Source organism: Leucopleurus acutus (assembly GCF_964270905.1).
Source record: "Leucopleurus acutus genome assembly, chromosome: 6".
Taxonomy (NCBI): domain Eukaryota; kingdom Metazoa; phylum Chordata; class Mammalia; order Artiodactyla; family Delphinidae; genus Leucopleurus; species Leucopleurus acutus.
In genome coordinates, this window is record NC_139149.1 from 63,666,318 (window position 1) to 63,689,321 (window position 23,004).

Consider the following 23,004-nt stretch of genomic DNA (forward strand, 5'->3'; position numbering starts at 1 on the left):
TGTCAGGATGGAATTAAGGACTGTGATGCTGGAGCTCAACACAGACCCAGGCTATCACTCCTAGAATCTGTGCTGTAGAACCAAAGGCATTACAGCAGAAAGGAACAGTCTCCTAACTGATAAATAAGGTAGTAACTTTCAGTGAAGCAAAAGAGAAGGAGGACAATACATTTCCAAGGTGCTTTATTCAACTTGAGCTTTTAAATCTACTGCCTTTTCTTCATTATTTGTCCCTTAACTGCTGTCATCACTGTCTCATGAACCAGAAGAGACCCTTTACTTTGGCTCTCTTCTCACTCCCATCACAGCTGGTCAAGGGCTCCAGTGGTAAATGCAGTCCTGCAATTGATAGGACATTCCCTAAAAGACACCTGGCTGCACAATCTGCAAACGTGGCTCCTTCAAACATACAGACCGAGCTTGAACCCTTTGGCTCTGCTTCTAGCTGTGCAATGCAAGCCACAAAATCTTTCTCAGCAAGTTTCTAAGACTTCCTGAGCCCTAGTTTGCTCATTTGAAAAATGGTAATGATACTGTCTACTCCATACTGTTTTGGTGAAGGTTAAATGAAATATACATATAACTTAATACAGTGCCTGACACTTGATATTTAATATTTGCAGCATTTTAAAAAGTACCAAAGAATAACATAACAAAAGGAGAAGAAAGAATAAGAATGTAAATTAATGAAAGAAAAATGTTCAAACAAATAAGCCAGAACAAGTTACCATGGGGACTACTGTAACTTACTCCAAACATCCTGTGTCTGGGGACTCTTGTCCAGGATCCCAAAGCACATTCCTGAGACCACGGTAGTGGTGGCAAATCATTTGAACGTGGATTTGATTTTGGAAAACAACCAAATATCACTTAACAGGAAATAAAATGAAAACATGGCCAACTTTTTGTTAAAAAACAAAGTATGACTATGAAGTACTGAGATGAGTTTTCTCTCTATAGCTGCCAGAATGATCCATCTAAAATGTCAAACTGATCATGTTCTCCTCCTGCTGAAACTCCTCCAATGATTCTCCACGGCCTTCACAATCAAGTCCAATTCCTTCCAGTAACGCAAGCATCTTGGTGATCTGGTCGCTGCTACCTCTCCAGCCTCAGGCCCTGCCTCTGCCCCTGGTGTGCCCTTCGCTCTGGCTGTACTGAGGCAGCCTAAACAGCAACTACCTCAGCCCTCCATGCTTCTGCCACAACCCTCCTGCCTGGAGTATGCCCACTAGTTGTCTTTCAAAATCGTAGAGCTCCCTGACACCTGTCACTCAGAAGTTACCTTCTCTACAAAGCAGCAATGACTGAACTTTCTGATTTAGATGCCCCTCCTCCATGCTTCTCAACCTGGTACCCACCTCTCTCCTGGAACTCATCACCCTGTACGGCCACCACACTGTCACTTGTCTCTATCCTCCACTACACTGAAATTACTTGAAGTATTGTACCATGGCTTATGACATTTACATATTGTCTGTCATGTTGTTTTGGTGAGACATTAAAAAGTACGAGGTATGAATGTATATACCTCAGGGTTAAGTGAGTTCTTGGCACATAATAGGTAATACATTCATTACAATAACAATTATTTCTTGCAAATCTCACAGTTTCCACTAAAGCGTTTCAGAGTTAATGGTGATAGGAGTTAGTTAAATGATGACAGAATTATTAGAAGAAGTGCACAGACTCCTCAGATGACTATTTTTGCAGGGAAGCGCCACTTGCTCATATCCATGCGTTCTTTGTTAAAGCTTACTGGATTCTGGTATAAAATGATATAAGATAAATGGGGGGGACCTTCAAGATGGCAGAGGAGTAAGACGTGAAGATCACCTTCCTCCCAACAAACGCATCAAAAATACATCTACATGTGGAACAACTCCTACAGAACACCTACTGAATGCTGGCAGAAGACCTCAGACTTCCCAAAAGAACAGAGGCCAGAGGGTGACCTACATGCAGTAGCAGGGCCAAATCCAAAGCTGAACCCCAGGAGCAGTGAGAACAAAGAAGAGAAAGGGAAATTTCTCCCAGCAGCCTCAGGAGCAGTGGATTAAAGGTCCACAATCAACTTGATGTACCCTGCATCTCTGGAATACCTGAAGAGACAATGAATCATCCTCAAATTGAGGCGGTAGACTTTGGGAGCAACTGTAGATATAGGGTTTGCTTTTTGCATCTAATTTGTTTCTGGTTTTATGTCTATCTTAGTTTAGTATTTACAGCTTGTTATCATTGGTAGATTTGTTTACTGATTTGGTTGCTTTCTTCCCTTTATATATATATATATATATATATATTTATTCTTTCTTTTTCTCTTTTTGTGAGTGTGTATGTGTATGCTTCTTTGTGTGATTTTGTCTGTATAGCTTTGCTGTTACCATTTGTCCTAGGGTTCTGTCTGTCCATTTTTTTTTTTTTTTCAGTATAGTTTTTAGTGCTTGTTACCATTACTGGATTTGTTTACTGGTTTGGTTGCCCTCTTCTGTTTTTCTTTTTTTTAATTACTTTTTTAATTTTTAATAATTTTTTTTAAAGTTTTTATTTTAATAATTTTATTTATTTATTTTTCTTTCTTTCTTTATTTCTTTACTATTCTCCCTTTTCTTCTGAGCCATGTGGCTGACAGCGTCTTGGTTCTCCGGCTGGGTGTCAGGCCTGAGACTCTGAGGTGGGAGAGCCAATTTCAGGACATTGGTCCACCAAATACCTCCCAGCTCCATATAATATCAAATGGCAAGAGCTCTCCCAGAGATCTCCATCTCAACGCTAAGACCCAGCTCCACTCAACGACCAGCAAGCAACAGTGCTGGACATCCTATGCCAAACAACTGGCAACACAGGAACACAACCCCACCCATTAGCAGAGAGGCTGCCTAAAATCATAATAAGTTCACAGACATCCCAAAACACACCACTGGACACAGTCCTGCCCACTAGAAAGAGAGACCCAGCCTCATCCACAAGAACACAGGCACCAGTCCCCTCTACTAGGAAGCCTACACAACTCACTGAACCAACCTTACCCACTGGGAGCAGACACCAAAAACAACAGGAAGTATGAACCTGCTGCTTGCAAAAAGAAGACCCCAAACACAGTAAGTTAAGCAAAATGAGAAAACAGAGAAATATGCAGCACATGAAGGAGCAAGGTAAAAACCCACCAGACCAAACAAATGAAGGGGAAATAGGCAGTCTACCTGAAAAAGAATTCAGAGTAATAATAGAAAAGATGATCCAAATTCTTGGAAATAGAATGGAGAAAATACAAGAAACATTTCACAAGGACCTAGAAGAACTAAAGAGCAAACAAACAGTGATGAATAACAAAATAAATGAAATAAAAAATTCTCTAGAAGGAATCAATAGCAGAATAACTGAGGCAGAAGAACAGATAAGTGATCTGGAAGATAAAATAGCGGAAATAACTACCACAGAGCAGAATAAAGAAAAAAGAATGAAAAAAATTGAGGACAGTCTCAGAGACCTCTGTGATAACATTAAATACACGAACATTCGAATTACAGAGGTCCCAGAAGAAGAAGAGGAAAAAAAAAGGGACTGAGAAAATATTTGAAGAGATTATAGAGAAAATTTCCTTATTATGGAAAAGGAAATAGTCAGTCAACCCCAGGAAGCACAGGGAGTCCCATACAGGATAAATCCTAGGAGAAGACACATATTAATCAAACTATCAAAAATTAAATACGAAGAAAAAATATTAAAAGCAGCAAGGGAAAAACAACAAATAACATACAAGGGAATCCCCATAAGGTTAACAGCTGATCTTTCAGTAGAAACTCTGCAAGCCAGAAGGGTGTGGCAGGACATATTTAAGTGATGAAAGGGAAAAACCCACAACCAAGATTACTCTACCCAGCAAGGATATCATTCAGATTCGACGGACATATTAAAACCTTTCCAGACAAGCAAAAGCTAAGAGAATTCAGCACCACCAAACCAGCTTTACAACAAATGCTAAAGGAATTTCTCTAGGCAGGAAACACAAGAGAAGGAAAAGACCTACAATAACAAACCCAAAACAATTAAGAAAATGATAGGGCTTTCCTGGTGGCGAAGTGGTTGAGAGTCCGCCTGCCGATGCAGGGGACACAGGTTCGTGCCCTGGTCCAGGAAGATCCCACGTGCTGCGGAGCGGCTGGGCCCATGAGCCATGGCCACTGAGCCTGTGTGTCTGGAGCCTGTGCTCCGCAATGGGAGAGGCCACAGCAGTGAGAGGCCCGTGTACCGCAAAAAAAAAAAAAAAAGATAATAGGAACATACATATCAATAATTACCTTAAATGTAAATAGATTAAATGCTACAACCAAAAGACATAGACTGGCTGAATGGATACAAAAACAAGACCCGTATATATGCTGTCTACAAGAGACCCACTTCAGACCTAGAGACACATACAGACTGAAAGTGAGGGGATGGAAAAAGATATTCCATGCAAATGGAAAACAAAAGAAAGCTGGAGTAGCAAGTCTCATATCAGACAATATAGACTTTAAAATTAAGTACTATTACAAGAGACAAAGAAAGACACTACATAATGATCAAAGGATCAATCCAAGAAGAAGATATAACAATTATCAATATATATGCACCCAACATAGGAACACCTCAATACATAAGGCAAATGCTAACAGCCATAAAATGGGAAATCGACAGTAACACAATCATAGTAGTGGACTTTAACACCCCACTTTCACCAATGGACAGATCATCCAAAATGAAAATAAAGAAGAAAACACAAGCTTTAAATGATACATTAAACAAGATGGACTTAATTGATATTTATAGGACATTCGATCCAAAAACAACAGAATACACTTTCTTCTCAAGTGCTCATGGAACATTCTCCAGGATACATCATATCTTGGGTGACAAATTAAGCCTTGGTAAATTTAAGAAAATTGAAATCATATCAACTGTCATTTCCGACCTCAACCCTATGAGCCAAGATATCAATTACAGGGAAAAATCTGTAAAAAATACAAATACATGAAGGCTAAACAACTACAAAGAACCAAGAGATCACTGAAGAAATCCAAGAGGAAATCAAAAAATACCTAGAAACAAATGACAATGAAAACACAATGACCCAAAACCTATGGGATACAGCAAAAGCAGTTCTAAGAAGGAAGTTTATAGCAATACAATCCTACTTCAAGAAACAAGAAACATCTCAAATAAACAACCTAACCTTACACCTAAAGCAGTTAGAAAAAGAACAAAAAAACCCAAAGCTAGCAGAAGGAAAGAAATCATAAAGACCAGAGCAGAAATAAATGAAAAAAAAATGAAGGAAATGATAGCAAAATCAATAAAACTGGGCTTCCCTGGTGGCACAGTGGTTGAGAGTCTGCCTGCCGATGCAGGGGACACGGGTTTGTGCCCCGGTCTGGGAAGATCCCACATGCCGCAGAGCGGCTGGCCCCATCAGCCATTGCCGCTGAGCCTGTGTGTCCGGAGCCTGTGCTCCACAACGGGAGAGGCCACAACAGTGAGAGGCCCACATACCGCAAAAAATAAACAAATAAAAATAAAAAATAAATAAAACTAAAACCTGGTTCTTTGAGAAGGTAAACAAAATTGATAAATAAAATTGACCATTAGCTACACTCATCAAGAAAAAAAGGGAGATGATTAAATCAATAGAATTAGATATGAAAAAGGAGAAGTAACAACTGACACTGCAGAAATACAAAGGATCATGAGAGAGTACTACAACCAACTATATGCCAATAAAATGAACAACCTGGAAGAAATGGACAAATTCTTAGAAAAGCACAAGCTTCCGACACTGAACCAGGAAGAAATAGAAAACATAAACAGACCACTCACAAGCACTGAAATTGAAACTGTGATTAAAAATCTTCCAGCAAACAGAAGCCCAGGACCAGATGGCTCCACAGGTGAAATCTATCAAACATTTAGAGAAGAGCTAACACCTATCCTTCTCAAACTCTTCCAAACTATAGCAGAGGGAGGAACACTCCCAACTTAATTTACGAGGCCACCACCACACTGATACCAAAACCAGACAAAGATGTCACAAAGAAAGAAAACTATAGGCCAATATCACTGATGAACATAGATGCAAAAATCCTCAACAAAATACTAGCAAACAGAATCCAACAGCACATTAAAAAGATCATACACCATGATCAAGTGGGGTCTATCCCAGGAATGCAAGGATTCTTCAATATATGCAAATCAATCAATGTGATAAATCATATTAACAAACTGAAGGATAAAAACCATATGATAATCTCAATAGATGCATAAAAAGCTTTCGACAAAATTCAACACCCATTTATGATAAAAACCCTCCAGAAAGTAGGCATAGAGGGAACTTACCTTAACATAATAATAGCCATATATGACAAACCCACAGCCAGCATCATTATCAATGGTGAAAAACTGAAACCATTTCCACTAAGATCAGGAACATGACAAGGTTGCCTACTCTCACCACTATTACTCAACATAGTTTTAGAAGTTTTAGCCACAGCAATTAGAGAAGAAAAAGAAATTAAAGGAATCCAAATTGGAAAAGAAGAAGTAATAAAACTGTCACTGTTTGCAGATGACATGTTACTATACATAGAGAATCCTAAAGATGCTACCAGAAAACTACTAGAGCCAATCAATGAATTTGGTAAAGTAGCAGGATACAAAATTAATGCACAGAAATCTGTTGCATTCCTACACACTAATGATGAAAAATCTGAAAGAAAAATTAAGGAAACACTCCCATTTACCACTGCAACAAAAAGAATAAAATACCTAGGAATAAACCTACCTAAGGAGACAAAAGACCTATATGCAGAAAACTATAAGACACTGGTAAAAGAAATTAAAGATGATACAAACAGATGGAGAGATATACGATGTTCTTGGGTTCGAGGGATCAACATTGTGAAAATGACTATACTACCCAAAGCAATCTACAGATTCAATGCAATCCTCATCAAACCACCAATGGCATTTTTCACAGGACTAGAACAAAAAATTTCACAATTTGTATGGAAACACAAAAGACCCTGAATAGCCAAAGCAATCTTGAGAGAGAAAAATGGAGCTGGAGGAATCAGGCTCCCTGACTTTAGACTATACTACAAAGCTACAGTAATCCAGACAGTATGGTGCTGGCACAAAAACAGAAGTATAGATCAAAAGAACAGGAAAGAAAGCCCAGAGATAAACCCACACACATATGGTCACCTTATCTTTGATATAGGGGGCAAGACTATACAATGGAGAAAGACAGCCTCTTCAATAAGTGGTGCTCGGGAAACTGGACAGCTACATGTAAAAGAATGAAATTAGAACACTCCCTACACAAAAATGAACTCAAAATGGATTAAAGATCTAAATGTAAAGCCAGACACTAAAAACTCTTAGAGGAAAACACAGGCAGAATACTCTATGACATAAATCACAGCAAGATCCTTTTGACCCACCTCCTAGAGAAATGGAAATAAAAACAAAAATAAACAAATGGGACCTAATGAAGCTTAAAAGCTTTTGCACAGGAAAGGAAACCATAAACAAGACAAAAAGACAACCCTCAGAATAGGAGAAAGTATTTGCAAACGAAGCAACTGACACAGGATTAATCCCCCAAATATAGAAGCAGCTCATGCAGCTCAATATCAAAAAAACAAACAACCCAATCCAAAAATGGGCAGAAGATCTAAATAGCCATTTCTCCAAAGAAGATATACAGACTGCCAACAAACACATGAAAGGATGCTCAACATCACCAATCATTAGAGAAATGCAAATCAAAACTACAATGAAGTATCACCTCACACCAGGCAGAATGGCCATCATCAAAAAATCTACAAACAATAAATGCTGGAGAGGGTGTGGAGAAAAGGGAACCCTCTTACACTGTTGGTGGGAATGTAAATTGATACAGCCACTATGGAGAACTGTATGGAGGTTCCTTAAAAAACTAAAAACAGAACTACCATACGACCCAGCAATCCCACTACTGGGCATATGCCCTGAGAAAACCATAATTTAAAAAGAGCCATGTACCAAAATATTCATTGCAGCTCTATTTACTATAGCCAGGACATGGAAGCAACCTAAGTGTCCATCAACAGATGAATGGATAAAGAAGATGTGGCACATATATACAATGGAATATTACTCAGCCATAAAAAGAAACGAAATTGAGTTATTTGTAGTGAGGTGGATGGGCCTAGAGACTGTCATACAGAGTGAAGTAAGTCAGAAAGGGAAAAATACCGTATGCTAACACGTATATATGGAATCTAAAAAAAAAAAAAAAGTTTCTGAAGAACCTAGAGGCAGGACAGGAATAAAGACAGATGTAGAGAATGGACTTGAGGACATGGGCAGGAGGAAGGGTAAGCTGGGACAAAGTGAGAGAGCAGCATGGACATATATACACTACCAAATGTAAAACAGATAGCTAGTGGGAAGCCGCCGCATAGCACAGAGAGATGAGTTTGGTGCTTTGTGTCCACCTAGAGGGGTGGGATATGGAGGGTGGGAGGGAAATGCAAGCGGGAGGAAATATGGGGTTATATGTATAGCTGATTCACTTTGTTATACAGCAGAAACTAACACACCATTTTAAAGCAATTATACTCCAATAAAGATGTTTAAAAAATGATATATGATAAAGTAGTAGTTTATTTATTATTATTATCCAAAGTATAAAATATATAGCCTTGAGTCCATACTAAGATAAATAACTAATTGAATAAATATTCAACCAACCAGTAAGTTGGTAGAAGAGAAATACCCTGTATAAAGAATTCTAGATAATGTATGTGGCTATTTCTTTCCTCAAGGAGGTCAAGCATAACTCCCTACTCCTTAGGTGTGCATAGGGACTTCCTTCCAAGATTTCAGTATGGAAAGGTGGGGAAGAGGAGAGTAACTCCACAGTGGGGAGACCTGAGAAACACTACCCCAGTCAGGTGATCAAGGTCAAAATCAACAGTGATATGTCATGTTGAAAGTATGTGCCCTTGACATGATGTAATGAAAATGTCACCTTACCTCTGTGTTTCCTCCCCCAGACCCATAACCTCAGTTTAGTCATGAGAAAAACATCAGAGAAATACCAATAGAAATTCTCACAAAATATCTGATCAGTATTCCTCAAAATTATCAAGGTCATCAAAAAAAAGAAAGCCTGAAACGCTGTTAGCCAAGAGGAGCCTGAGGAGACATGGTGACTAAATGTAACTGGGTTTTCTGGATGGAATCCTAGAACAGAAAAAGGATATTAGGTACCTAAGGAAATGTGAGGAAAATAGGGACTTTAGTTAATAATAATGTAGCAATATCAGTTCACTAATTATAAAATGTACCATACTAATGTAAGATGTTAATAATTGGGGAAACTTGGTACAACATATATGGAAACTCTCTGTATTAACTTTCCAGTTTTTTTCTGTAAATCTAAAACTGTTTTAAAAACAGAGTTTATTTTTTAAAATGTTATCTGGCTGATTCTCCATGTAGGGTCTCCCACTTTGCACAAAATACCTAAATGAAAACCCAGAAATCATCACTAAAACTGATAACCCACTGATAGATTCTGGGAAGAATTTTCCCCATTTATAAGGCAGATGCAGCTAAACTGAGGAAAATGACAGGCAGTGTAACCATGTTTCACCCCTGAAATAAAGCATTCCCCCGGCCTGAAAGAAGATGGGATGGGAGAGCACTGCTCCTTTCTCTCCTGTCAGGGCTCTTACTCAGAGACCCAGGATCTGCACTAAGCAGATAATTAATCAGTTGACCTACTGAATGACAGCTGTTTTTGAAGGATTAGCCTTCATCTTGGGGAACAGAGTGACTGCAAATAAAACACTGTATGATGGGGGGATATTATAAGCAACAATTATTATTGACATTTTATGAGCACTGTGCTAAAGGTTTAACTTGCATTATTTCCTTTAATCCTCTTAACAATCCCACAAGTTTGGAAAGTGAGAAAAACGAAGCACAGAGAAGTTAAGTGACTTGCCAAGAAATATACAGAAAGTGGCAGAGCTAGAATTAAAATCCTAACAGTCTAATTTTAAAGCCCACACTTTTCTTTTCTTTTTTTAAAATTAATTAATTTATTTATTTTTGCTGTGTCGGGTCTTCATTTCTGTGCAAGGGCTTTCTCTAGCTGTGGCAAGCGGGGGCCACTCCTCATCACAGTGCGCGGGCCTCTCACTATCGCGGCCTCTCTTGTTGCGGAGCACAGGCTCCAGACGCGCAGGCTCAGTAGTTGTGGCTCACGGGCCCAATTGCTCTGCGGCATGTGGGATACTCCCAGACCAGGGCTCGAACCCGTGTCCCCTGTATTAGCAGGCAGATTCTCAACCACTGCACCACCAGGGAAGCCCAAAAGCCCACACTTTTAACCCTTCTACTGTACTTCATAAAAAACCCTACCAGTAGTGTATACTGAGGGTTGAGATTCTTATTGTACTTTAATTGTGATCTTTATTTGTACTTTACTGTACTGGATTCATTCAACAAATATTTTTTGCATGTCTACTATGTGCCAGGTCCTGTGCTGGCACTGGACACACAAAGGTGAACCAGACATACAGACACATCCCTATACACAAGAGATCCAGAGTTGACTGGATTAAAGGGAGTATACACCATTTCAGCCTGGCAGAACCATACTAGATCTGTGCCTACATACTGGGTACTGACTCAACATGGAACTAAGTACATCAGCTTGCCCCCTTTTTGTGTATCTAATAAACGGGATTCTATAGTATGGAAGTGGACAGTGAGAGAGGCTCAAGGCCAATCACAAAGCCTTGCCAGCTGGTAAACACTGAAATAAAGAGAAAGCGCATCATCATGAAAACTCAGATAATCACTTCATGCAAGTGTTGTTACCTTTCAGCAATCTTATGCTTAGTGTCTTCAACAAGATACAAGAAGAAAGAGCCTCATTGAAACTACAGCAGAAAAACATATAGGTAAAATATGTTGGGACAAAATTTAAAATACAAACAAAAGAATGAGACAACAAAGCTCAGCTGTTACTTTCTCAGGGAGGGTTCTCTGGGACATACAACAGTAGCCCCCTATTTCTAGTCACTATGAAAACATCCTGCTTTGTTTTCTGTATGACACAACATCATGGGTTTATCTTGCTAATCTATTTGTTTACTTATCTACTGCCTGTCTTTTCACACTAGAATAGAAGGTCAATAAGAATATGAAAATTATTTGTTTACTACTGCATCGTCAGTACCTAGAACAGCATCTACCACAAAGCAGAAGCTGAACAAATATTTATTCAGTGATTGAATACACAGGCAACAACGTGCAAATGGAGATGGGTGTAACAAATGGAAAAATTTCAAGGGAACCCAAATTATGACAGCAGAATTTAAACCTACATTGGAGTTAATAAAGATTTTTTTAAAGTGTAAGAGCTCAGGATCAACAAATCAATGGGAAAGAATGGACAGGCTAGAAGTGAACTGACACTTATAGTCATTTGTTTTTCAACAAAGGTGCCAAAGTGATTCAGGGGAGGAAGAAGAACTTTTCAATAAATGGTACAGATTTTTAAAAATGAACCTCAACTGCTACTGTATACAAAAATTATTGAGATAAATCATATATCTAAATGTAAAAGCTAAAACCATAAAGCTTTTAGAGGAAAACAAGGAAAACATCAAAGAGTATATTCTTGATTTGAGGGCAGGCAAAGATTCTCAGATCACAGAAAGTAATAACCTTAAAAGAAATTTTTAAATGATATATTAGACGTCATCAAAACTAAAGATATGTGCTCATCAAAAGACACCTTTCAGAAAATGACTAGGCAAGGTGCAGATTTGGAGAAAATATTCACAATACATATATCTGACCAAACACTGGTATCCAGAATATATGAAGAATTCCTACTACCTAAAAATAAAAAGACAAGCAGTCCAATTAAAAGTGGCAAAAAATTTGAACAGTTCACAAGAGAAGATATACAAATGGTAAATAAGTACATGAAAAGTATATAACTTTATTAGTCATCAGTGAAATGAAAATTAAAACCACAATAAAATGTCATTATAGACTTACCAGAAAGGCTAAAATTAAAAACAATTATGGCACCAAACATTTGTGACATTGTGAAGCAACTAAAACTGTAATAGTTACTTCATAGGAAACTAAAATGGTACAATCACACAGGAAAAAAAAATCTTATAATTTCTTATAAAGCTAAATATACACTGACCTTTTGACCAGTAATTCTAATACTATGTATTAGCTCAAGAGAAGTAAAACTATATGTTCACAAAAATACTTAAACAAAAATGTTCATAGCAGTAATTCATAAAGCCCCAAACTGGAAACACAAGCATGTTGATCAATAGGAGAATGGATAATCCTGTGGTATAATCCCACAATGGAATACTACTCATCAATTGAAAGGAAAAACTTATATACCCAACATGAATGAATCTCAAATGCATTACACTGGTTGAAAGAAGCCTTACACAGAAGAGTATATATTGTATAGTTTAATTTATATGAAATTCTAAACAGGTAAAACTAATTCCTGGTGGAAAAATTAGAACAGTAGTTGTCTCTAGGGTTGGTGGTAGGTGTCTCTGGGAAGAGGCATGGGGGAACTTTTTGGGGTGATGATATATTAAGATATACTTCCAATTGAGAAATAACCAAATTGTCATTTTAAGCTAGTAAGTTTTGGGGTGATTTGGTAGGCAAGATTAGATTACCAAACAGAATCTATGTCCAAATAAGTATTAGAAATACAGTTATAGTAATATGGAAAAATATAAGTAGTGCTGCTTGGAAAAGTAACTGCATTTTGTAAATGTAATAATTTATTACTTATAATGTAATTAAAACCCTTTAATACATGAACAAAAACAAGCAAACTGAGGTAAGCACATACTCAATTCATTTTCTTACATAGTGGAGAGTTAAAAGATACAGTTTCAATTTTGTCTTTATTAATTAGAGATATACTGATTAAAGAATGCTTTTGTAAAAGGAGCATGATAAATAACTTTCACTTCACTGAAGTAAAACAAATCAAGCCAAATATAATACATATAGTAGAATTCAGAAAAAGCAAAACATAATAAAGTAAAAATTCAGAAAGAATAAGATAATAGACTTAAAACCAAACACCTTATTTAAAAAAAAAAAGATTCTCAGACTGGATTAAAAAATTAAATTCAGATGTATGAATTTATAGGAAATATGCCTAAAACAAAATTAACCAGAAATAATAAAAATAAAAGAATGAGTAAGGAATTATCAGTTTAAACGTATACCCTTTAGAAAAGACTTACCTAAAACCCCAGTTTACATCCCCTGCTAGATGCTTTTATGATGTCCTGTATTTTTTCTGCACAGAATTTATCACAACTGATTAGATTCTGATTTGCGAGACTTTTTTGTTTGTTTGTTTACTTCACATTCTAAGCTCTGTAAGGAAAGGCACCAGCTCTGTTTTGCTCACTGCTTTATCTCCAGTGCCCAGCACAGTGCTTAGAACATAAGAAATACTCATTGAATAGACGTATTCTTAAAATACAATAAATAAAAAAAATAGAAGCACAGATGACAACATTAAGTTCAAACTAAGTAGATTTCAAAGTAAAAAGCAATCAAATAAAACAAAAGAGTAATTTTGAATCTGTCAAAGAAACAATTCTCAGTTGTGAATCTGTTTTTGCAAAAAATATGGAATCAAAAATATATAAAGCAAGAAATATTAGCAATTCAAAGAGAAGATTGACGATGACAGACTATAAAAATATTCAACTCCCTTCCTGACAAAATATCATGACATTACAAAGAAAAGTTAATATCTAATAGATCCATATCAGCAGTGGAAAGTAAAAGGAATTGGCCAGAGGTTTCCACTTCCTGACAGGATAAAGAAGATCTTAAAAGATTGCTACCCCCTTCATAACAATAAGAAAAAAGACAAAATAAATCTGTCATTTTAAAGCTGTCAAAGAGTGAGTGGTGGACAGAGAGAAACCCAAATGAACTACATTCCAGTCAAGAGACAGCCTTTATAGATGAATGGAAAGCAGGGGTTGCTTTCATACCTCGGACCAGTTGCTTACAGTAGGACGATGAGCCTATCATCAGTAGAGTGACTGCTGAAAGGGGGAAAACGAGCCAAATTTTTAATAACAGGGTGGGCTGGCACAGCATATAGGTATCTGCAGCCACAGATGCAAAAGGAAATTTCTCAGCTTGAAATTACTCCTCCATGGGAAGTTTCCCATGAAAGTGGTGGTGCGTGCAGAGCTGGAAAATCGAAATCTTATATTCGTGTACATTAGTTAGGTTTTAGGCCCTGATGGAGTTGAATTTAGAAGTCAACTGAGATGAACTTTAAGCTACAACTCAAATGCCTTCAACTCAAATCCTGAACAGAGCCTGAGTATTTGGGGTTGGGTTGAAGGGCAAAAGGAGATCTCCATAATCTCTTCTGAGACCAGAAATAAAGGGAAACTAACAAAAGCTCTGCCTGTTTTCAGCTAAGCACCAAAGATGGTTGAATTTGAATGATCAACCCTTCATGCTAGCGGCCTGACATAAAAAAAAATCACATATCCTATCTGGAAAAACAGAACACAACAAAAAATATTTAGCTCAAACGGTACCCACTAAAACCTTTATCTACTCTTGTTTTTCTATACAAGATGTTTCACATGCAATAAATATTTATGAAGACAGGCAAAGAAACAGAAAAATGTGATCCCTCACCAAGAAAAGAAATACTCAATAGAGGCAGAGTCATCAATGCCCCTGATGTTAGAAATAAAGATGAGTGATATAAAATAACTTGTGAAGAATTGTACGTTAAAAATTTAGAGGCAAAGTTAGACATAATAACAGTTGGGACATTTCAGCAGAGAAACCAAAGCTTATAAAAGAACTAAGTCAAAATGTCTAGAACTGAAACATATAATATTAATACAACAGAGTACAATAAAATATCAGAAATGGATGGACTTTATAGAAGACTAGAAAAAAGAAAGAATCAGCAAACTCTAAGAAAGTTCAGTAGAAACCCCCCCCCCCAAACTGAAGCATAAAGGAAAAAAGAATGAAAACATTACAAGTGTCAGAGATCTGGAGGCCAATATCACACGATTCAACATACATGTAACTGGGCCCAGAAAGAGAAATAAAGAAAGATAAATATTTGAAGAGATATTAGCCAACTATTTTCCAAAATTAATGAAAGCTATCAACCCTTGGATCCAAGAAAATCAGTGAAACCCAAGAAAAAGAAATACAAAGAAAAACACACCTAGACACATCATAGTCAAATGATTGTAAAACCAAGATTAAAAAGAAAATGTTAAAAGCAGTGAGAAATAAAGACACATTACATTTACAAGAATAATGGCAGATTTTTCATTAGTAACAGTGGAATCCAGAAGACAGCCTTTAAAAAGGCTGAAAGAAAAAAAGAAAGAAAAAATTGTCAACCCAAATGATAAGGTGGTAAGCTCTAAGCAGTAGGTTACCACTGATTTTGATTTCTGATTTTACATCTTCTATAACCATAATACATTGTTTAAACTTAAAAACACTTAAAAATATAAGAAAAAAATTATATCATATAGGGGTCATATTTAGTATAAAAGAATCATAAGAAAACAATCTGATTAGTCTTTATCCTTATTACCAAAGACTTAAATGGTAAGCACTAGGTTTTTACTAGTGTAAAATATTTGTAAAATATTTCTATCTGAAGATCAACCAACACAACGGAGATTTTATATGACAATAGCCCTTTTGTAAAGAGATTAAAGGAAAGGAACAATCACATCTCTTGGGGACACATCAGGACACATTAAAGGAAGAGGTGAAATTTGAGGTTTGTTAAAAGGTTTTACAAGCAAATGGAGAAAAGACCCAGAGTGGGAATCTCTGGATATTTCTGAGAAACACATAATAATAGAGATTTTTTTCCTAGATGGAGGCAGTGAAAACTAAGGTAAAAAGAATATTGATGTCAATAGTGGAGGATCTTGAAAGGTCTAATTTGTAGGCAATGGGAAGGCACTGATTTTTTTTAGAGCACAGAAGAGATACGGCCAATATTATACTTTAGGAAAACAAATCCGTACATTGTGAGTACCATGGGTGGAGAAAGAAGAAACTAGAGCCAGGATTATCAGCTTGAATAAGCAGCATTAATACAGGGAAGAGAAAATAAAGACCTGAACTACAGAGATGGCAGTGAAAAAGGAGATACTGCAGGAACCAGATTGACTGAACCTGGCAAATGGCTGGATGTGGAAAGCCAAGGAGAAGAGAAGTTAATGATAAACCACTGTGAATGAAAACATCATACCAATATTCTATTAATAACATATATACATATTTTTTAATGGGGATTGTAACTGTTACATATGTTAAGTCTGAACTTTTGGACGTACATAAAAGAACTAAGAGTTAGTTGGAAATGAAAGTCTGAAGCTTCAAAGAGAGAGAAAGAGTGAACTAGGAATACATATTGGAGGTCATCTCAGTTAAAGCCAAATGAGTAGCTGAAGTTGCTCAGGGAAAGTGTGTATAGAGAGAAAATAGGAGCAAATGGGTCAGATGATTCAACCTTGAAGAATATTCAGAAGAGGGCTGAAGAGAGGAGATTTAAGAATGAAAGACCAGAGAAGAACAACCTAGGTATAGGGTCATAGAAGCCAAGGGAGGATGTAGTAGAAAACATGGAAAGCAGGAAAATCTCTAGAGTTATGACTGATCTGCCTCCAAACAAAAAGATTTTTAAAAATATTTTGTGACCCTAATTATCTACAGCAGATATTATTGAGACAAAAGAAACAAAAACATATCTACTGGGACTTCCCTGGCAGTCCAGTGATTAAGATTCTGCGCTCCCAATGCAAGGGGTGCGTGTTCGATCCCTGGTCGGGGAACTAAGATCCCGCATGGCCAAAATAAAAAAAAAAAACCATATATACTTCCTCATTGCTACCTCAAGGAATGCCCCACAGAGCCAGTTTTGTAGAATTTGTGGAATTCATTTACAAAATTATAAACTGGAAATCACAGTTTTCATAGATATTTCAAGACTATGTCCTAAATTTGCAAAAACAGATGCTTACAGAAGCTGTTAGCAAGTCACAAAATGCTTCAGATACCATTAGGTATGAAATTAGGTTCATTTATTCATAAATAAACTAATAAATTAAAAAATAATATAACTAAGCAAATATTTATTGAGTACCTACTATGTGTCGGGAACTATTCTAGGCACTGGAATAGAAACTGTTTCTCCTTTTACTAAAGAAAATGGAATATATTATAGATAGCTATAAAATTCTAGTAAATTACATGATGAGTCTTGTAATACTAAAATTGCTGCCCTGTTCCTTGTTTTTAAGGTTCATCTATCTTTGCTCTGGATCCTGGTCTCTCTTATGGCCATGAAATAAACCAGTCATTTACAGGTTAATTACCATGGTGGACTGGTTATTTTCTTTTCTGTGATCGGAGTAAATAGTCAACAGCATGAACAGATAAGAGAAGTTAAGAACTGAGAATGGGGACTGGGCATAGGTGTTCACTGATAACATTCCAGATGACTCCTCAAAGGAGAGGTGACAATGGAAGCCATCAGAAGGAGTCAAAGAGTAAACGGGTATTTAAAGCAAGGAGGAGATAGCACCCTTTAGCCTCACCTCATTTCATCTTCTGTCTTCAACCTAATTCAACAAATATTTATAAAGGAAGTACTGATATCCAATACTGTGGTTGCTTTTTGTGAAAGAAAGACTTGGAGAAATTAACCCACAAATAGATCACTCTGTGCCAATGGTTCTCACCTTGCACTGTGCATCAGAATCACATGGAGAACTTTTTGTAAATACATATGCTCAGTCTCTATTTCCAGAGATTTTGATTCAATCAGTTTAGAAAAGGGTGCAGGCATCAATATTTTTTAAAAGCACCCTGTTGATTCTAATGTGTGGGCTATGCTAGAATACCCCAAAAGCCCAATCAGCATGTCAACTGTGAGACTTTTCTTTGGGCAACAGAAAGCAGCAAGTGAAAAGTTGAAGCTCACACTATCATTTAGTTGGTCTTTACTGGCTATTCAAAGAAGTTCAAGAAATTTGGCATGATTATTTTCTTAGTGCCTTTTTAAAAGCCATAATTTGATCATAAATTTATAAACCAGCTCAATAAGAGCCTGGAATTTTCACAGAGAACAGCTTCCAGAGTTTTTCTTTCTTTCTTTCTTTCTTTTTTTAAGTAACTTACGATGTAGTAGTGGCTACAATGGGGAACTAATTACTACATAATCATTTCAAGACAACAATTAATTTGTGTTTCCTTTTTTTCTTTTCTCCAAAAGAAGTGTTTACATAATCCAACATATTGTCAGTAAAGAAGAATTTACAAGTGGGAACAATTCCATTTCTGCTGATGTGTTACATTTGGCTTTGTAATTGAGAACCTAGATCCATTGTACCTGCAAATAAACATGGGTCTTCCCAGGCCTGACACTTATCATTCAGACAATCATTGGATCATGGTCTTACAGTAACTTGGTCTGGAAAAAATCATTTTGATAGACAAAATAGGATGTTTAAATGAGACTCTGTCTGAGTTTATAGTTGAGACTAACAGGTATCACATTCTAAAGGGAGTGCTAAGGCCATCTAGGCCTTCTATGTAGGATTTGGAAAGAAGATGCCCCTGCCTCCAAGTTAAGGTGCTGGTTTCCCAACTCTGCACTGTGTAAAAAGGGTAACAGTTCATGAGAGCCCCATATTGAGGATTTCTTAGGGTTTCTTGAGAGTTCCTTCCAGAGAACCACTTGTAGGACCTACAGTGTATTTCCCCAGAGTATAGTGTGGGAACAGAGACTGGTACCTGATTCATGCCTAAAAATTCCAAAAGTTAGTGGGCAGGAGAAGAGAGCTGCTTTGCAGAAGACTTGCATTTCAATCTAATGGTTGAAGACATGTGAGTTTTCCCATGGACCAAATGGACCTATGAAAGATACCCAGGCTTAAAAGGACTTTGACATGGAAGCAACCCAAGTGTCTATCAGTAGATGAATGAATGAACACAAGGTGGTATATACTTACGATAGAATATTAACCAGCCTTAAAAAGAAAATTCTGACACGTGCTACAACATGGATGAGTCTTAAAGACACTATGCTAAGTGAAATAAGCCAGTCACAAAAGGACAAGTACTGTATGATTCTGCTCATATGAAGTATCTTGAGTAGTGAAATTCATAGACATAAAGTAGAATGGTGGTTGCCATGGGCTGCATGGAAGGAAGGATGAGGAGTTGGGGGTCAATGGGCACAGAGTTTCAGTTTGGGAAGATGAAAAAGTTCTGGCGATGTATGGTGGTGATGGTTGCACAACAATGTGAATGTACTTAATGCCACTGAACTGTATGCTTAAAAATAGTAAATTTTATGTTGTGTCTGTTTTACCACAATTAAAAAAAGAAACAAAACCAGACCCTGACCAAGAGAATTTCCTGGAAGAGTGAGATGATCCCCACAGAGGAAGGGTCTGGATGGGCCCCTGGAAGCCAGGGGCTGAGAGGGGATTATAACCCGTCAGTCAGGAGAGGCAAACCCACATCAGGGATGGCTATCAGGAGATTGCTAGCCCCGAGAGTCCTCTAAGAATTTATAAAAGCAACTCATGATAAAAAGAGAATGCTGATGTCTGATATAGAGGGCCCTGAAACCAACTTAGGACAGCATCACTCTTGTAAGGCTTTGCCCTCTCATCCAACCTCCTTGTACCTGTCTTAGGGGAGGAAGTTAAGTGAGGAAGAGTCACAAAGCCCACTATGACCCTCTCCTGACCATAGGCTTCTAATCCTGGGCAAGGGGAAAAGCTCAGAGACTATTTAACACCTGAGTATGTCAGAAGAGCTGTGGAATCTACCAGACTTCACTCGAGTAGAGAAGATTGATTCAACAGAGTAGGTTTAAAGGAAGAGGGGTGACAAAGAATCAAATGGCATTCTGCTGGCATCCTAGAAGTCTAACTTCTTTAATCACCCAGTTAGAGAGAAATCTCTCCTTGGAGCTTAGAGGATTGCTCACGGAGAATCATCCGTTTCACTTCTCTCCTTCTTCCCCACCTTCAGGAAGCCAGACTGGTCTCTTAATCATCATCTAAGAAATACCCCAGGGAACACAGTATCTGGGAAGAGGTCCCACACCCAAATAAATAAATAACAATTTTCTACTCATGGCTTATAAAAGGGGAAGGGAATACAGAGGTGCTGCTATGTGGCCAGCAAGACTGTCACTAAAATGACTGCCAGTTCCTCCATCACAGCCCTAGCTTTCCCCTTCTGCAATGTTGATGTGGCAGACCAAAATAATTATTTGTGGCTGCATGCATTCATTTATTCAATACACTTTTATTGAGTACCATTATACATAAAACACCAAAAGGAATAAAAGATAGCTAAGACATGAACATATGCTTTGATGGACATATGTTCTAGTGGAGGAAAACATACAGACTCACCATTAACTGTAATATAGGTCAAAGAGAGGAACAAATAACCATGAGATTAGAAGGTTTATAGAGAGAAGGTTACATTTAAATTAAGCTTTGAATGATGGGACAATTTTGAGGGAAGATGGCATAATTGGAACAGAATAACTAAAGTGGAGAGGATGTTAGAGCGAAGATCAGAGGGCAGAGAAGCAGGTGGCTGATTTGTAGACTATGAAGTAGTTGAGTTTGTAATTTGCATAGAATACTCTGAAAAGAGAAATGAGGGCCGGGGGCAGGAAGATAGTTTGGTATGAGATTTCCAAGGGCCTCAAAGGCCAGAAGTTTGTACTTTAATAGGTAATGGGGGAGTAATTTAAGGTCTATGAGTGGGTGAATGATGCAATCTAAAATGTGGTTTAGAAAGAACAAATAGAAGGCTATTACAATTGCTCAGTCAAGAGGTAATGAAGCCCTTGAGTAGGATGGTTGCCGTGGCAACTGGAAAGGAGGAAAGGGATGGGAGAGGTTTTGGGGAGGTAGAATAAATGGGGCTTGGCTCCTGATTGCATATGCCCTTTCCACACCCTCTGTTTGAACTTCATTCCTTCCCTCTTTTGATCATAAAGGTGTATAATGTGTCCCTTAATACCCTGACTTATATTTCCTGGAAAATTTCTCATCAGTGTTAGGTAAGGCTTCATTTGCAGTATCTATGAAAGACTCCCCAAAGGACAATTCTTGATGTTCAAAATGAAGAAGTAATATTCTACATCTACATTCCTGCTTTAATTTCTCTGTATTCTAGATTTACAGGTAAAGTTTTATCCCTTTTATCCTAGGATCCTTACTGTCAGGAAATGTAAGCACACATCAGTACATTTCTCATGAAGCTCCTGCTGCTCATGCAAAATGGAAATCAGGATCATAAAAGTAAAGTTATTAAAAATGATAGTAAATTCCTTTCTTTGTTCCGTTATTCAGCTTTAGGAGCATCTCTGTTCTCTAAGAGCCTCAGAGTATTAATTTTATATATTTAGGAACAAAAGAACTTAACGATATTCGTATTCACGTACAATATTTATAAATACATAATTCTAACGTACAGATCTATTCAGAAGTTAATGTATACTATAGTATAGGTAGATCTCATTCCAGAGTTTGAGTTCAGTAGCTCTCAACATATCGTTTTTTGTCTTCATAAAATTCTGAGATAAGAAATCCTTCCAGAGGAAATTCCCTGGTGGTCCAGTGTTTAGGACTCTGCGATTTCACTGCCGAGGGCCTGGGTTTGATCCTTGGCTGATCCCTGGTTGGGGAACTAGAATCCCACAAGCCGCGTGGTGTGGCCAAAAAAAGAAATCCTTCCAGATATTCTTGCATATGGATTCCTGGGCTAGGGACTGAGGTGATACCACCTGATTATTAGAGTCGAGAGTTTGGTATCTGGTGGGGTAGGGGTTGAGTGGAGGTGGGAGGGACAAAACCAAGATGGCAACACTTGAATTCTGACTGGGAACGCTACTTTTGACACTGGCACAAATAAAGCACACAGAACATACAAGGCCACACAAATAAGTCAGCTTCTGAAAAGTGAGATTGTCACAAGGCTCACAATTGGGCTGGAAATTTGGGAGTGTCAGTAATAATTTTTGTGTCTAAGGACAGAAGGTATCTGAGTTATACAAACAAGGGTGTGTACACTATGAACCCAAATGAACAATTCATGGGTGAGGAGACTGTGACTACATTAGCACAGGGAGGGGTGCATAATGACAGAATCAGTTTCCCCCATCTGAGTCACAGATCTTCATAGAGAGGTTTTTTTCTTATGGTAATAAAAGTTGTGAATTTCCAGAATATCTATACATATTCAAAATACATTCATAATACATTTTACATCCTGACAAATTCATTTTGGATCATCTCTTTTAATAATCCTAATATTTAAAATTTAACTGTACACCATACATGGCTGGGCTTCAAGGAATCTGTGAACTCCCTGAAATTATATGTAAAACTATGTGTGTATGTATATTTTTCTAGAGAGGGTCTCTAGCTTTCATCAAACTCAAACCTATAACTCTAAAATGATTAAGACCCAATGAGATAATTAAAAATTGAGGACCTTTTTCCCCTCATAAAATCAGGGCTTTTTAGCATATCTGACATAAATATTGTACTTACATCAAGAGCCACAGATTGCTTGGCCCACGACTTCTTCACTTGATCATACATAATTGTATTGTTGATGCCAAGGCCACAAAAGATGACAAAAGCCTAGGAAAGAGAAAGCTCACTAACTGAAAATTGCAATAACTCATTGGCATAATCTAATATAAAAGCAGGCAGTCATCAGGAATGGGCCTTAAATATAATTTTATTGTATACAGAGGTAGGCCTTAGGGAAATATGTACATTAAAATTCTTAATTACTATTGTCATGTAACAACTTTATCGC

General features: G+C 37.4%; 1 protein-coding gene across 1 annotated transcript in view; it reads right to left on the reverse strand.

Annotated features, from left to right (window-relative positions):
• PDE11A (phosphodiesterase 11A) overlaps positions 1-23,004 on the reverse strand; it is a gene marked incomplete at its 3' end in the record, with an annotated part of 409,287 nt that overhangs the window by 153,750 nt on the left and 232,533 nt on the right. Inside the window, exon 9 of the mRNA XM_082841569.1 lies at positions 22,731-22,823. Coding sequence (XP_082697695.1) covers positions 22,731-22,823 — 93 coding nt within the window. The remainder of the gene's footprint in view (positions 1-22,730; positions 22,824-23,004) is intronic.